This window comes from Sarcophilus harrisii, chromosome 4 (assembly GCF_902635505.1).
Source record: "Sarcophilus harrisii chromosome 4, mSarHar1.11, whole genome shotgun sequence".
In the NCBI taxonomy this organism is placed as follows: Eukaryota; Metazoa; Chordata; class Mammalia; order Dasyuromorphia; family Dasyuridae; genus Sarcophilus; species Sarcophilus harrisii.
In genome coordinates this window covers 61,936,825-61,955,024 of record NC_045429.1, presented here as the reverse complement: position 1 = coordinate 61,955,024, position 18,200 = coordinate 61,936,825, and the positions used below count along the sequence as shown (strand labels likewise).

Genomic DNA, 18,200 nt, shown 5'->3' with positions numbered 1-18,200 from the left:
TAAGAAAATATAAGTTATACTGCAAGAAAATATAAAGTCATCTGAGTGGCCATAAGAAGCACTTACAAATAGGGAAATAAAGAAAGGGCTCTGGTGAGAGGCCATAATGGGCTGTACTTTGAATGGAGGAAGGGAAAACATTATATTCCAATGAATTTTCTACCAGTTAAAAGAGAAAGAAAAGCTTCAAAATTAAATAATTTTGCTTTAAGAACCAAAATATATTTTTTGTGTAAAAACTGAAAGGTGAACTTGTCTGTTTACATAAGGATTTTATGATATTAATCTAGGATTTTATATGCAAATGTGTTTTCTTGTCTACAGAATGCTATCCATTTACATTCTTTAGAACTTGCATAACTGATTTCAGAAAAGCCTAGCAAGACTTACAAGAACTGATGCTGAATGAAGTAAGCAGAACCAGGAGAATACTGTATACAGTTAATAGCAAGATTATATGATGATCAATCTTCCTGCCTAGCACTATTCTATTTCTCTTTGAGGGATCTTCAATTGTGAAACAGCAGAGTTGAGAACATAATAAGCTAAACTTTTCCAGATTATAATATAAGGTCCTCAATATTCTTTATCTAAATTATGGATTAAAGGAAAATCTATTTAAATAAATGTGCAAGGATTTAAAAGAATCATTTCCATTATGTCAATAAAAATTAAATTTCATGTTATATTTTTCCCATATCAACCAACAAAGACTTTACACTCAAGAATAAGCTGTCAGACAGTTAACCATCTGCATAAAACATTATTCATGAATCATTTTACATAGACAACGATATTAAGAGGCAACCCTGACATCCTTTTCAAAGTGTGTCCATTGATTAGATAGTTGATCCTGAGAAGACCAATGTGGTACAATATTAAGAACAATGTAATGACTGTCTGAATTTAGGGTTAGGGTTAGGGTTACTAGCTGTGTTTCCTTAGATCACTTCTCAGGGACTCCTATCTGTAAAATAATGTAACAGCATTGGATAAGATGATGCCAAGGTCTCTTTAGCCTTAAATTACCATAATTCTAAATACTTTATCTGTTTTCTTCTTGTTGTTTGAGAGACAACTGGGGTTAAGTGACTTGGCTAGGATCACACAGCTAATAAATGTCAGAGGATACATCTGAAGTCAAATCCTCCAAACTCCAGCTCACAGTGCCACCTAGCTGCTCCATCTGTTTTTGTTTGTTTTTCTTTAAAATAAGAAGGCTCAAGGAAAGTAGGAAAGGAAGGAGGGAGGGAGGAAAAGAGGAAAGAAGGAAGAAAGGGATGGAGGGAGGAAAGGAAAGAAGGAGGGAGGCAGGACTTGCCCCCCCCCCATCCCTTTTCTGTAGTATTCTCCTCTAAAATTCTCTGGGAGCAGGATTCTGGGGGGGCTTCCCGAAGCAGTCTTAGTTTCAGTTCAGTAATCACAAGTGCACCCAGGGACTAAAGTCCAAATCCTTTATTTCTCCTTCAAAGTCTTGTCTCTCTTCCTGGGGCCCAGTTAGCTTTCTTAGAGGCTATATCTCTCCTTGGTTCCAAGAGCTCCTGCTGCTAGCCCTTTCTTTGCCTCTGCCAGCTTCAGCCTCCAGCCACAACAAAGATAGAAGATGGAATGAATCTGTATTCCTCAGAAAGCTTCTAATGCACTTTCTGGCCCCGAGAGCTCCTCCTTACATATTTCACATTGAGTATTCACCAATCATTACATCACTAGGAAACCATTATTTGTTGTAAGATTAAATCAATGCTAAACTAGATTCAACCCATCTCCTCAATTCCACTTACTTAGCACCTTGTAAGAACCCTAACATTTTTCCTCTCCCAAAACACACACACACACACACACACACACACACACACACCCCATTAGCTCTTGTGAGGCTAAAACAAAGGTCAGCATGGGACTGAAGTTAGAACAAGATCAGACCTTAACAGATTGCCTCATGAATTTAACGTGGCTATTTTGTATTTTTTTAAATGCATGATAAAACAAACAGAAAAGAGGAAGTAGGAGAGAAGAGGCAATGTGGTGGGGAGAAAGCCCAGGGGCTCAAGGATCCAGGAGCCGGGTCCCCATCTTTCCTCCAACACAACCTGTGTGACCTAGGACAGGTCATCTCATCTTCCTCATTTTTAAAACGAGAAGCCCAACGAGACAGACAGCCTCTGAAGTTCCTTCTCATTCTGGATCTAAGCCCCTTTGATCTTAAATAAACATTTAAGACTTGGTTCAGTTGTCTGGTCAAATACCCTTCACCCTGCGCAGCAGACAATGTAGGAATGCCAATGCTCCCAAGTGGGAAAGGAAAAAACTTCTTCCAAGAGACCAGAGAGGTCTTGCCCACGAGGGCGCCAGTGAAGAGCGAAAAGGAGCAGCAGACCAGAGGACGGCTGAGAGGCTCAGGCACGGCAGGCCCATTTTTCCAAGCCAGGTTAGCAAAGCAAGGAAGCCAGAAGGCCCAGAGCCGCAGTGCACAAGCAGGGCTGCTGGCTGAGGATGGAGCAGGGAGCAGGAGGGGAAGGCAGCAAGGACGAGAGGGGGCCTGCAGCTCCTGCTGCACCCCAGGAGGAGGAGCACAGAGCCAGCCCCCAGCCCTGACTGCGGCCTGCAGCTGAGGGGCCAGCACAGCAAGTGGGAACTAAGGGCATCACCAAGCCCAGGGCAAGATCACAGAATCACAGGGCTGACCACTCAGTTATAATAGGCATAAAGTTCAACTGAGATATATATAGAGACAGTTTTCCAGAATTCTCCAGATACCAGAAAGGGCTAAAACCAACAACTTTCTCCTGGAGTTCCAACCAGGGGAATGTATCATTTGTACAACCCAGACCCAATGGGGTTAGGAGCCTAAAAGCTCAGAGCAGGAGGACAGGCCCCATCGAGATCAGATGCAGTACCACGCTTCCAGATTATAGGGGCAATGAGGTAACACAACAAGCTGAACGCTGGGACTGGAGTCAAGAAGCTCTGAATCAAATTCAGCCTCTAACTGTAAATAACTCATCTGAATTTTTAAAAAAGCAAACCAAATGATCAGCAGCAAAATTTAAAAGGAGAATTCAGAGCAAAAGAAGATATTATTGGCAATTATTTTTGCTATATGCCAATAAAACTGAAAACTGGATTTTAAAAAGTGGATTATATTTATATATTCATACATTATATGTAAAATATCCAAATTAACAGATTGAAAAAAAATTTAAGTGATCCAGTCTCAAAAATATGCATTGAATAAACCACAGATAAACTCCCAAAGATGACAACAAAAAATTCATATCAGCAGTAGTATTTTTAAGTAACTTACTTCAAACCATTCAAAGAACAATGAATTCTAATAGCATATAAACTATTAACCCCCAAAAAGTGGGGAAAAAGGTATCCTACCAAATTCCTTCTAAAGACACAAATATGGTCTTGATATCTAAAACCAGAGAAAGACAAAACAAAAAAGAAAAGTGTAGCCCAAAAACCCTAATGAATATTGATGCAATAAAATACTAGCAGAGAGCCTATAGCAATATATTGCTAAGATTATATATTTGTGACCAGATTGAATTTATACCAAAATAAATGCAAAATAGATTTAAATTGGAAAACTTGTTATGGATATAAATAAATAAATAAATTACTGAGGGATTAACTGTACATTTTTAGTTTGTACAATGTAATAAAAATTAAAATACCACCTAAATTAATGTACTTAATCAGGGCCAAACATATCAAACAACCAATGGATCAACTCACAAAGAGAGAAAAAATTTTGAAATCTATCTAGAGAAATGAAAGATTTTTAAAATCTCAAAAGAAATAATGAAAAATGATGGAAAGGAAGGGTAACCAGTAGTATCAGACCTTGAAATATATTACAAGGCATTAATGATAAAAACTACCTACTATTGATTTAAAAACAAAGCAGTTAAGTAGTGGAATAACTTAGGTACACAGAATAAAGAAACAACTGAACATAGTAGTTCACTATCTGCTAAACTCAAAAATCCAACCTCCTAGGGAAAGGACCCACTATTTGACCAAAAAAAAAAAAAAATGCTGAAAATAAGTAATCTGTTCAAAATTAGACACACAGCAATATCTTACAAATTCCAAAATAAGCTCCAAATGATATAAGAAATACTACAGTGGGTATCATAAGCAAAATAAAGAAATAATGAAACAATTACCTTTTAGTCAAGGGATAGAAGAATGTAAAAATTTCCAGATAACAAAATAGATAATTTTGATTATATAAGATTTAAAAGTTTTCTACAAATAAAACCAAAGTAATTATATTCAGAAGAAAAAGAGATATCTGGGAGAAATTTTTAAATTAAGTTGCTTTTCTCATTTCTAAGCCATATAAAGAAACTGATTCAAATTTACAATAATAAGAGCTATTCCCCAACAGATAAATTATGAAAAGATATGAAAATAGGCCATTTTCAAAGGAAGTAATTCAAGCTATGAATAACAATATGAAAAATATGTTCTAAATGACTAATAATTTTTAAAATGTAAATTAAAGCAAATGTGAAGTATCATCATACTAGCAAATACAAGTGGCCCCCCCCCTTCCCCAACTCTTCCAAGCTCCCTTGCCAAATACATGTAGGAGTGGCCATGAGAAAATAGAAAACAAATGCATTGTTGCATGAACTATGAATTGGCCTAGCTATAATGAAAAGTAATTCAAACTAGGCCCCAAAAGGAATTTAAGCAAGATCCTTTTGATCCAACAGATGACCTAAAAAGAGCTTTTTCTTTAAATAATAATAGAGCTCAAGTATACAAAAATATTTGTAGCAGTTCATTTTGTGATTTTAATTAAAGTGCTCATCAACTGGAGAATAGCTAAACAAGTTATGGTTTATGAAAGGAATGAAATAAATTTGTGCTGTAAGAAATGATGAAAGGAATGGCTTCTCAGAAATCTGCTAAAATTTGCTTGAATTTAAGCAAGATCAGAATGAGGAGAATAATTTACACAATAATAACATTATAAAAAGAAAACAATTTCTGACCATATACATCGACTACCAACCATAATTCCAGAGGATCAGCAATTATCTCTCTAAGAGGGAGACAATCAATTTGGGGATCTGCTTCATTTTAATATGTGAATTTGTCACAAAGCTTTATTTCTCTTTTCTACATTGATATTGTACATAATTAACTTTTCATCTGCCCCAAGAAAAATACAAGACAAATTAACTTTATTATGCTTTTAAATGGTCTAAAACATGCTTTTATGCTAAGAAACATACTATTTCATACTTCTGTACATTCCAAAAAAATACTAACGTGTAATTGGTATCATGATTGATAAGTGATCAATTATTTAAAGGGCCATCAAATGAACAGGACATCAGACAGAAAAGGGGAGAACAGAGAGAGGAGAGAAGACATAGGAGAGAGAGAATGAGAAGGGACAGATGGAGAGAAATAGAGAGGGAGGAAGAAAAAAAATAGAGAACCCTTTTTTTAATCATTGATTCATAAGGAGAATTAGGAAGCTAAGATATTTGAAACTTCATTTAATATCTACAAGTTAAATCCTTGCATAATCATGTCAAGAAGTCATATAGGGAGACTGCAATATAGCAACAGGTCCCTAATACAGGATGCATAGGAGATAAAATTAGAATAGTAAAATCTTATACAAAAAGAAATCTGTGGTTCTTTTATCTCACGCCTTCTCTGCTATACTAAGCACTGTTTTTGAATGAAGGTTTCCATACACAAGTACAGGCTGAGGGCTGGGATAAATACTTTTGTGTTGGCCAATTTCAAGGCCAAACTGTACTGGATTAAGTCTTTTCAACATATGAGTGCTTCCATTGAAAGAGTACTAAACGAAAAACATTTTCCTCTACTAGATGATTAAAATGGTACACCTGTTTTTGAAGCATGCAAAATTTTCTCCCCTTCCATTTTTCTTACTTGCTGAAATGGATATTTAAAAAGTAATACAACCACAACAATATTTTAGCATCTTTATTACCTAGATTTATATAAATATGTGAAATTAGTCAAGACAAAAAAATATATTGTAGATGAAGAAATATCCTATAGCCATTCCTTATAACAGACTTGCTACTCAGTAGACAAGCTCCTTTTTTTTCTAATAGGTTTTCTCTATGTCCTTTTTATTTGCAAATGGAGAACTGTCATTAGTAAATCTGTTACTATAATAAAAGGTTATTTGTGAGTGCCAACTTGCTCTAGGAAAAGGGGCTATGAAATAATTTGTTTTGGAGTTGATATTTTCACTATACAATAAAATGAGAGGAAAAATGATGGGCTAATTTAATAAAAATGATGGTCAATTTAATTTATTTGATTTTATTCCTAAAGATCCTGAAGATGATCAATCGGATTAATTCCAAATTAAATTAATTATGGGCAGTTATGAAGCACAGTGGGTAGAAAAATGGACCTGGAGTCCAGAAGTATCCCCTTCCTGAGTTCAAATCTAGCCTCAGGCACTTACTAGGTATGTGACTCGATTCCTCACTTGTAAAACAGATTGGAGAAGTAAGTAGCAAACCAATCCAGTATCTTTGCTAAGAAAACCCCAAATAGGGCCACAAAGAATTAGAAATGACTGAAATGAATGAACAATAGTAAAAAAACCAAATGAGAGAAGGGAGAGGAGCTGAGTTTCAGTTACCTAACAATTTATCAGTTTGGACTTTGTCGAAAACCAAGCCATCTGTCTTCAATGACAACACATCTACCATCTGGCACCTACATCTAGAGTTATTCATGTGAAGAGGCTACTCTTGCCACTATGTTCCAAATGACTAGATAGATATAGAAGAGATATAAAATCAACGTCAGAAAATCACTGCATGAAATTCATTTAAAACTATACAAAGAACAACACATTTTTCAATGGCAGAAACAATTCAGGATATCTGAAATACATATATAATTATCATGTGTTTATTCTGATAGTCTTCAGTTTTATGCATCTGGACCTTCTGCTATATCCATTTGAAATCTGTACACAGAAAGCCTCACTCATTTCACTTTAGACCTCTCCTAGAAAACTGATAATCCAGTCATCTTAAATCTTGATCCCTTTTTAGGCAAATTACAGGCTGAATTAAAGAGAGCTGTTACCAAGGCAAGACAATTTAGAATGACTTGAACTTCCACTTTTGCTTTGACAGGCAAATTGTTAAAAATAATTAAATAAAAGAATGCTGTGATTCCCCCCACAGCAGGGAAACATTTATATGCCACCTACGACTCTGACTTTTGATGTTTGAGTTGACAGAAACATCAATTACAGAACTAATAATAAAATGTATTGAAAATGCATGAAAGCCTGATCTATAAAAGAAAAGAAACTCTTAAGCACTACTCTGTGATTTTTGTACCTTTCACACAGGTGATGGCTAAGAGACTTTCAAAAGACAAGCTGACATTTTGAGTAGTGACAGAACCAAAATCTGTTGTTAAGAATGGAAGAAAAATTTGCAGAAAAACAGACATCTTGGATTACTTGTTCTTACTGATTACATGTATTCACAGAATGAGAAATACTTGTTTTCAGCATTTTGCAACGAATTCTAGAAATCTAAGTTATCTTTGCTTTTTCTTGAAATCCTACAAAGACTAAAGTCAATACAAAATTTTCTTTTAGGGAAACAAAGGTAAAATAGAAGAGAAGAGAGCAGAAAAGGGAGGTAGGAAGGGCAACTGTAGGGACATAAATAATTCTTCCTTTATGTTAAGTATTAAGGCTTGTGCCAATCAATACTGTGACTATGTCCAAGTTATCTAACTTCTGACTTCTTTTTGCTTTCTAAAATGGATCTGATGCAGATTTACTCAGAATGTAGTTTTCTCAATTTTTTAAGGCCATAAATTAAACTCCTAATCATCATGGGCTGCCATCTTTTAGTTTTGCAATCCCAATGCAAAGGAAGCACAGTGGTTTTCATATAACATTCATGCAAATACTGGCTGGATGTTGAATCAAAGGCAACTCACATTGCCTAAATTTGTTCTCCTTGCTCCTTTCTCGAGGTTCACGCTATACATTGTCCGCTATAAAGATTCTATTCTACTCTATCTATGATCCAGGAATCCCATTCTCCCCAAGACCTAAATTCAGACATTCATAACTATCAGTTCTCTAGATTAGTAGGCTGTGATAAATGCCAGTCAGGAATGGGACTTAGTCTGTCAGACACTGAACTAGTCTCGGGATAGCAGCAATATTGTATGTGCAACCTAATTATAATCTCAATACCCTTGTATAGAGATGGGGCCCATCTATGCCCTGATGTAATTACATCTCCTTTCACAAAGGTAGCCCAGAAAGTCAAACTTGCTTCTGAAAACAAAGCCAACAGGGAGGACCAGAGAGGAGAAGAAGGAAAATAAAAGCAGAGAAGCCAACTCCTTGAATGGAGAGAGTCAGGGCAGCGAGCACTATGGGGCTGGAGAACTGGCCTTTATAAGAAAAGGAAAAAAATCTTGCCCTAACTTGTGGAGATCTGGAAAAAACAATGAATGGTCTGGGTCCATAATTAGACCAATAATTACTGACAGATTTTCTTGGTGCAAGATTAAGCACAGCAGAAAAGCAGGTTGCAAAAATCAATTACTTACAGAACAAGCTTTACAAATCACAAAGGTTCTAGAACTTGATGTGGCAGGATGTGGCAAGAAATCAATTTTTCACCAAGTCTACCTTGTGAAAATATATTTACATACCAGTCACACTAATATCAATTCCAAAGAAGCAAAAGAATATTGAAAAGAAAATAGAGAGGTCTCAGTTCCGGTCTAAAACAGATCAAAAGCCACAAGGCCCTGTAACCCCAGCATGCAAAATTATGTAACAGTTTTCAATATCTAAAATTTCCTTAAAAATTGATTTTCAATAAATGTTCCAGCACACAAATATTTTGGCAATTAAAGAGAAAAGGAACAAGGGAAAGGGAGGTTATTCTGCCACACAGAATTTCTACAGTTTATGATCTTAAGCATGTAATCTAGGCAGCTATGTAGGGTAATGGATAGAGCACTGGGACTAGCAACAAACAGGAAGGTCTGAGTTTGAATGTGTTCACACATTTACTAACTGTGTGACTGTAGACAATCCACTGCATTTCTGTATAACTCAGTTCCCTCAACAGTAAGAAGATCATAATAACAGCACCTACCTCCCAAAGTGATTGTAAGGATCAAATATTATTTAAAATATTGAAATATTTAAAGCACTTAACAAAGGCCTGGCATAAAGCCGATGCTATACAAAGTGAAATGATCAACATTGTTGTTATCTGGATCGTACAGAAATCAGCTTGCTATTTAAAAGTCCATGCTCACAAAGATGAAACTCAATAGCAGTTTCTATACAACTCCATTAAGATCATTTCCCAGACGACAAATATTAAAGAAAGTAAATTTCTTCTCTCTCTGACTCATGCCACAGTAATTACTCTGGGGGCTTGAATGGCCCTTTCAACATGTATACAAAACAATCTTCAGTCAGTCTGTTATAATCAGCTTGAAATAAACATCAGCTTAAAGAAATGGTATGCTTCCAGAAAATGGTTTTTAAGAGACAATATAGCATAATGAATAAAATACTGGATTTGAAAGATAATAGGTTTAAATCTTACCTAAGACATTTTGTGAGAGTTTTTGGTGGGAATTGAGTTTTTTCATTAATAAAGGAGGTTCTGTGTCGTGTCTCTCTGTGACCCCATTTGGGATTTTCTTTGCAAAGTTTCCTTTGGGTGGTTTGTCATTTCCTTCTCTAGCTTATTTTACAGATGAGGAAACTGAGGCACGTGGGGTTAAATGACTTGCCCAGGGTCTCACAGTTAACGAAGTTACATTTGAACTAATGAAGACGAGTCTTCCTAATCCCAGACCCAGCACCCTAAACACTATGGCGCTCCCTAGCAATCCCAATAATCAGAGTAAATCCAATGCCATAGGACTCTGAAAGAATCAAAAAAGAGAAAACATATAAAGCACACTAAAAACCTTAGGGTACTAAATAAATGTGAGCAATATTCATCATCATTATTTCTGTTCATTTTCGGGCATTAAATACTGATCTTGAAAATAAGACTTATCACAGTCATTTGTGACAGTGTTTTTAATCCAGTTAACTCTTACTCTTCTAATTTTAGTTGTACTCAGTTTATCTATGGAAATTTTTTTTTCATTTTATGTAATAAAAATTATCCATTTTATCTATTTTGATCTTATCTATTCTTTGGTCATGACATCTTCCGCCATAACTCGAAAAGGAAATTTCTTGTGGCTCAAATATGTTTAAAACATAAGCCTATTGATGATGGCTACCTTTGATGATAATTTATATCTTCCTGATAAAACGCATACTTCCATAAAGGCAAAAGAGTAAAAGATAGAATGATAACCTCTCCACAAAATCTCTTGCTAGTAAAAAGAAATAAAAGACAATCATATATAATCACTCCCAGAAGAAATGAGAAGTACTGAAATGGCCAATGTAATGGGCTGAAGCTCAAGTTGATGCACTGAGGTCCCAAGCACATGAGGCTAAATAAATAGTAATTGGACCATACTCTCTTAATATATATCTTGGAGAAAGAATGGCCCCCGCTCACTCTTTGTCCAAGTCCTGATGTGTTATATTGGAAATGACGATTTTGGTGGGTGGAGGCAAAGGAGCAAAGAGAGAAGGCTGGCTGGCTTCCTATTGCAGCTGCTCACATTGCTAATCCCCCTTCACCTCCAAGCCTTCTTCACCTCTACTGAGAATAAAGATTGAAGATTTTCCCTTAACCTGAATTCCTGATTCCAGCTGATTTTAAAATACACGGTCATCACAGGCCAAAAGTCAAATAATATACAGACTAAGCAGCCAAAGACAGATAATCTGTCCCTAGAATAATCAGTAGGTCAAAGATTTTTAAACTGTAATTTCCATGAATTCAAATTAAGAAATAAAGGGGGGGAAATGCCAGAGGAAATATTTTGACTAAAACTTTTGTTAGGCTAAAATTGTTATTAATTTTTTTTTTTGCTTTTAAAATGCTTTAGTTGACAATCCTGAATTGTTTTAATATTACTCAGAACCATGCCAAGGAGTTAATATTCACATTTTGTAATAAGCCCATTGAAAATAGCAGTAGTTGTTTACTATCAATGACCAGAAAGAGGAATAGAAAGGAAAGAAGAAAAAAGAGGGACAAACAGAGAGGGGAATGGGAGAGAGAAGAAAAGGAAGAGGAGGAGAAAGGAGAAAGCTAAGGAGCAAAGTTTAGATAATGTGATAAAGGCTTCAAACAAAGTATTTAAGACAGACTGTGAGCTCCATGAGAGTAGAGATTGTTTTTTTGCCTTTATATCTCCAATGCTCAGCTATGTATCTGGCATGTAGTGAGTATATAATAAATGTTTACTGACTGATACTTGTATTGTTGATATGTATTATTTATATGTAGATATTTGTGTGTGCATGTATTTTTTCAAACACATAACAAGTATATATACCACATAAAAAATCATAGTAAGATTTTTCATTGCCTTGCTTTCCAATCAAATTCAAATTTTCCATAGTACCAAGGTTCAAGGTAAAAAATGTAAATGACTCAAAATGAAAGAACACAGAATTAATGCCAATTGTATCAAATTTGTAGTTAAAGATTTACACAAAGGTTCTGATTATTTAGTTTAAAAAAAAAAAAAAAGAAGGGGAGAAGAGGATCCTGGGAAGATGATCAAGTAGATTGGTAAATTTCAAGCTCTCCCAATTACCCCCACAAATAGAACAAATTTGTGCCCCAGGGCGAACATAAGATAAGTGAAAATCAAGAAGATTTGGGGCAGAATGGGGGTCCTCCAGATATAAGCCAAGAAGAACTGAAGAAAAATCTGGGGATTAACCTGTCAGAGGTATAAACACCTCCTGGCCATCTCAGCAGAAATGTCAAGTGGAGTCCCCTCAGGCTAGCTGGGTGTTGCCCAAATCTTAGCAGGAACCAGAGATTTTCACTTCCTGGGGTTTGAGTCTGGGAAGACTGGTGGAACCTTGGCAGATCAGGAATGCCACGCCCAGCTGTGTTCCTGAGCCTGGGCCATGAGTGAGAAGGAACCAGCACCTAGTGAGTGCAGAAGCAATGGGGTAGGGACACTGCTGGCTTTGGGCTCTTTGAGGAAGGGGGAACTCTTGGTTTGGGGATCCAGGTATTAGGAGAAAGCTTGAATCACCATCTCCCTTCCCCACATTTGAGATGTTTACACTAATACATATTATAGGAACAAGGAAGACCAGGGTTCATCTTCAGAGACACTTTAGTTAAAAACAAAACAAAACAAAACAAAACTTTTTTCTTACTCAATTTTTTCAAATAAAATAATTTTTGAAAAAATAAAGAGTCACATGAAATGGCTCCCCACCCACAAAGAATTTATAGAAAAAATCAAAAATCAAATGAAAAACATTGAGGAAAAACTAAGAAATAAAAACAAAAACAAAATCATCCAAGAAGAACAATATTATTTTAAAAAAGAGTTAACTAACTAAAAAAGGAGGTACAGATTCTCAAAGGTGAAAATAATTCTTTGAAAATTAGAACTACTCAAGGAAAAGTCAGTAAAGCTATTAAAGACCAAGAAATAACAAAAGAGATTATAGAGAATGAGAAAATAAGAATGTGAAACATCTCATTAAAAACAACAACAATAACAACAGATCTGGAAAATGGAGCAAGAAGAGAAAATATAAGAATAATTGGAGTGCCGAAAAGTTGTGACCAAAAACAGAACCCTGATACAATAATGCAGGAAATAATCCAAGAAAATTGTCCTGAAGTGACAGAACATAGGGAGAAAATAAAATAGAAAAAATCCACCAATTACCACCTCAAAGAGATCCTTTATGGAAAACACACAGGAATATTACTGTTAAATTTCAAAATTCTCAAAGAGAACATTTTGCAAGAAACAGAAAAAAAAATCCAAATACACTGGAGCTACAATTAAAATGGTACAAGATTTATCAGCAGCTACAATAAAAGACCACAAGTCCTGGAATCATAATTGCCAACAATCAAAAGAACTAGGCTTGCGGCCAAAAATATCCTATCCAGCTAAATTATCTATAATTTTGAATGAGAAAAATGGACATTTAGCAAACCTATAGATTTTCAAGGCCTTCTACCTAACAAAACTGAACTTAACAGAAAATTTAACATATACAAGTCAATATCAAAGATCAATTTTAAGAAATTCAACATGGACAAACTGTTTAAAAATGGACAAAATGATTTTTTAACATAGAAAATGTATGTGTTTAAGATTCAAGTCAACAATAAGGTAGCTCAAAAGAAAGATTAGCAGAGTTAAGGTAAAAATAGTAATCATGTTATACAAACAAGATGCAGAGAAAAAATAGACAAAGGCATTAGAGGGAGAAGAAGGGGCTCATAGTTCTGAAAACCTACTCATATTAGGAATAAGTTCAATAGGCAACACTACATATATACCACAAAGAGTACAGTACCCTCCAAAATCGATATAGAAAAAAGGGAGCAGGGATAGGCAGACGGAGAAGCAAAGGGTGAGGAAAGAAGACGAGGGAGGGAGGTTAAATAATAGCAAGGCAAGTTATAGAGAAGAATTTAATTAAAGAGACAGCAGGGGTAGGAAAAACAAGAGTGTGTGTGTGTGTGTGTGTCTATATATGTACACATAAATATATTTTTTCTTAATTATAGCTTGCTAGGAGTAAAGGGGGGGGCGGTGTAAGGGGAGCAAAGAATAAAATAAATAAGGTGCACAGCAGAGAACCAAAGAACAATTTACAAGGTGGCAAAGAAAAAATGGATATTCATGAATATAATTTCTTCTAATATATAGAGTATTTTGATTTGGTAATTTGTTATTATATATTTTGAATCCTGATGTTCTCCTGGGCACATGACAATGTTATCTTTTGTTTTGCTTTATTTTGTTTCGTATTCCTTTTCTTTTTTCTTACTCAGTTTTTTCAAATAAAGTAATTTTTAAAAAATAAATAAAATAGAAAGGAGCTCAAGAAAACAGCAATTTCACAAAGAAAAATGCCACAAGAATCCTAAAATGTTTTATTCAGTCATAACCATATATAAGGTCAGGAAAGAAAATTTTAAAATGAAGAAACAACTTTAATCTTTTAACCTAAAAAAGATGATTCAAGGATATTATTATAATCCAGTATACTTCAAAGAGTACAGGGTACCATATCAAAGGCTGTGAGGAAAGGAAAATTACATGGGATTTCTCTAAGCTTGTCGATAGGTGTCTTCAACAGGACAGATACCAAGACTGTAAATGGAGAGAAGCCAGTGATGCTGCTGTAAAGATTTTGAAATCAGTACCAAGGAAAATCAAAATTAAATAATAACAAACATGAAGATATGCAGATGTCACTTCTAAAAACACTTCAGAGAACTGTTCCCACTGAACTTTATCTGTCGCTTCAATTACTTTTTCAATGAAGTATAACAAGCAACAAAAACAGCGAAATGATGCCGACAAATATCCAAAAACCTGCCAAGTCTAACCTGAAGTACTAAGCAACTGAGAAGTGAAATCATTTGCTCTAGCTTCTGAGAACAAGAAATGGATTCCAGCCTAGGATAACTCCAAGGAAAAAGGAGGATGAATCAATTTCCTCGCTGTGCAATCTTTCATCCTTACCTTCTTCTGGCTCATCCTCCTGAGATGACATTGGGCCTCCAGCACTGGTTGGAGTGACTGGCTCTTCCTTCTCAGACGCTCTCTGGAGAGTAACTACTTCATAGATGGCATCCCCAGCACTGGCATGGCCTCTTCCCTCAGACTGAAAACACATTAAGTATTTCTCAATATCAGAAACATCAAGTAAATACAGAAATATACTCAATAGTTCATTCAAATAAGCTCAATCAAGGCGCGGCACAAAGTATGTGATCTGCAGTTTGGTTTAAGGACAAGTAGCCTCAATGTAATGAAAGAAAAATAGTTTACTTTTTGGAAGGCATTATTTGAAATTAGTTTGGTTCTGTGACTTAATAGTTATGTGACATTGGGCAAGACTCAGTTTATTTGTCATAATATCGTAAGATTTTATCAGCATCATTTTTATTATCATAGTTATTATTAGCTAGCATTTATGTAATGTTTTAAGTTTTGAAAAACCCTTATAAATATTACTTCATTTGATTCTCACAACAATCTAGATGACATTATTATTCCCCTTTTCAGATATGGAAATTGGGACAGGAAAAGGCTCTATGACTTGCAATGAGGCACACAACCTAGAAAAGGTCAGAGGCCAGATTGGAATTCAGGTCTTCCTGACTGCAAATCTAACATTCTATCCATCATGTCATCTAGGTGACTTATAGCTGAAAGAGCCCTTAAAAATTATCTAATTTAACATCCAAATTTTATGGATAAGAAAACAAGACCCAAGGTTTCACTACAGCACAAGATCTTAAACTGCAGTTCACACACCCTAAGAAGCCCATAGATATGGCCTGCTGAGGGGCCATGAAATAGAATGAGAGGAAAATTCTATCTTTATTTTCAATAAACTTTGACTAATATTTAGTATCTCTTAATTACAAAAGTAGGAAACAGTCATTAAACTGAGGAGTCCATAATCTTTAATAGACTCCCAAAGAAGTCCATTTTAGAAAGAAACATTTAGAAACCTTGCACTAAAGAGTCAAGTGAGAAAGACAGAGAAGCACAAAAGCCCAGAATCAGAGTCAGGAAGGCCCACAGAGATCTGGCACTCCACTACTCCCACCAAGCAGCCATGCCGCCTCTTCAGAGCTGCCCATTACACTTTCAGACAGACAGCCATTAAGTCTAGTGGCTGCTCCTAACTCGGCCCAGCAGTCACAAACAGGGCAGGGCTGATCCATCTTCTTCATTATAACCGTTCAACAAAACAAGGAGAGACTGAGAGGTCCTCCCCAAGTCTTCTTCAAGCTAAGCATCCCTAGTTCCCTTGGCTGATCCTCACATGAGGCTGGCTCAAGACTCTTCACTAAGCTGGATGCCCTTCTCTGGACATTCTCCAGGGTCCCCAGAACTGAACAGAATTCTCCAAATGTGACCTGATAAAGGCAGACTATCTATCACCTTGCTAAAAAGCTTAATGCAGCAACTGAGGACTACTTAGCTTTTTTAGCTGCCATATCAAAATAAAGTTTCAGGCCTCTACAACACACCTATTTTTCAGAACTATTTTCTAACTATCTCGCCTCCATCTAATACTTCAGAGATTGAGCTTTTTTCACCCAAATACAAGATTTTACATTCCCTGTTGAATGCATATCAACTCACAGGTATAGAAAGCAAAAATTTTATGAAGTAAAATTTATGTTTAATAGATCCATTTTGTTCAATCTCATAAGAAAAAAAATTCAATTTTAGATCAACCAGTAGGTATTTATTGAGTGTCTACTAATTGCTAAACATTGTGCTAGGCATGAGAAGATAAAAGACAAGGCAATATAACTCACACCATAACCCTGTCTCTGAAGGTTAAAACTTTCTGTGGGTGTTATTTTATTTCAGAATGACAATCTCGATAAAAAATTGAGTGTAAGACATATCTCTTTGCACCTCAGTATTATATCAAACAAGAACAAAATGGTCAAGTCCTTCAAAATTATCATGGAACAAAAACGTACACTGAAATAGCATTTTGAATCTTCACATTGAAATCAGTCCAATATTTATTGAATAGTAGTCCAGTTGGAAGCAAGAAAACAAAGATCTTAATGAGATGAACTGGCCTCATCAAGATCATTACAGGGATCTGTCTATCTCATGGCTAATTAGAATAATGAATTCACTCTGGTTTCTACTACCATCTATTACAAAAACTACAAGTACCATTCAATTAAGCAATGTGGATAATAGATGTCAAAACTATTTAAGAATCTGCAATTAAAATAAGCCCAACAAACCAGTGAGAATAGTTTTATAGACAGGGTATCATCAGGAAAAAAAAAAAGTGGCACATTAACTATGAGTGACCAAGTACTGGTAAAGTACAGGTGTGCCAAGTTTGAAAACTGCCTCTTCTCGTAGGCCATGTTCCCCTCACACCTCCTTGTGGCCTGGAGAAAACAAGACCCAGGACTATGGCAACTGCCCTAGTTATAGCATTCTATACATGACCCCCCACCTTAAGGGTCCTAGCCCCTACTGTCTTATTTTAGGCTTTGGGTCTTCATTTCTCTGAACTGAAATATGCCATGATAAAGTTCCAGTGTTTTAATAGGATTGACTTATTGGAATCTTCTAAGATTTTTTTTTTGGGGGCTATTTGAGGTTTTGCTATTAAGAAAACCGCAATAACTGATTTGGGAAATAAAGTCATCAAAAAGAAACAAAAAACAAGACAAGACAAAGTAAAAACCTTACAGAGTTGCAGTCAATATGCATACATTATTTTTAGTTTTTTTATTATATTATTTCATAAATGTCTGTATTTTCTACAGTTTTTAATTAATCAGATATAAAATTTAAATGAGATAAATGCATAGAAGACTGTGATGTATAATATTTTTTAAAAAATGATCTGGACTTAAGAAAACCTGAGTTCAAATGTAGATTCTAACACATTTATTAGTATGAGCAAATTATTTCATTTATGTTTGCTTCAGATTCCTCAAATGTAAAATGGGTATGACAATAGCTCCTCCTTCTCAGAGTGTTATAAGGATCACACAAGAATCTCAAAGCAATTAGCAAAGAGCCTAACACATAATTGTCAGTAGGGAAGAGGAGGAGGAAGAAGAAGAAGAAAAGGAAGAACAAGGAGAGGAGGAAGAGAAGGAGGAAGATTATAAGAAAGACAACCTCTTTGGCTCTAAGTTCCTCCTTTACAAAGTGGAAGGGGTGGATAGGTGTCCTCTAGGTGTCCTCCTAATAACCCTGACTGTATCCAGTTCACAAGCTCCTGTACAACGAGAGATGCAGCAGATAGCCTCAGTTGAGCTCATGGCTTTCCATTTTAAGGCAAGAACTTTTTTCTTTTTTGTATCTTGAACACATTTATTTTAGGGATATACAGAAGGCACATAGTATTTGTTGAGTAGAAATGTCTTTTTGAGTCTGGTGTTCCAACAGCTAAACTTTATTACATAAAATTTCATATAAATGGACTTGGATCCTCCCCTTGTGCATGGACAACTACC

The 18,200-nt window shown here is 35.5% G+C and overlaps 1 protein-coding gene across 2 annotated transcripts in view; it reads right to left on the bottom strand.

Annotated features, from left to right (window-relative positions):
- RABGAP1L (RAB GTPase activating protein 1 like) overlaps window positions 1-18,200 on the bottom strand; it is a 697,071-nt gene that overhangs the window by 537,027 nt on the left and 141,844 nt on the right. For both annotated transcript variants that reach the window (XM_031968366.1, XM_031968367.1), the window contains exon 11: window positions 14,698-14,839. In XM_031968366.1, coding sequence (XP_031824226.1) covers window positions 14,698-14,839 — 142 coding nt within the window. The remainder of the gene's footprint in view (window positions 1-14,697; window positions 14,840-18,200) is intronic.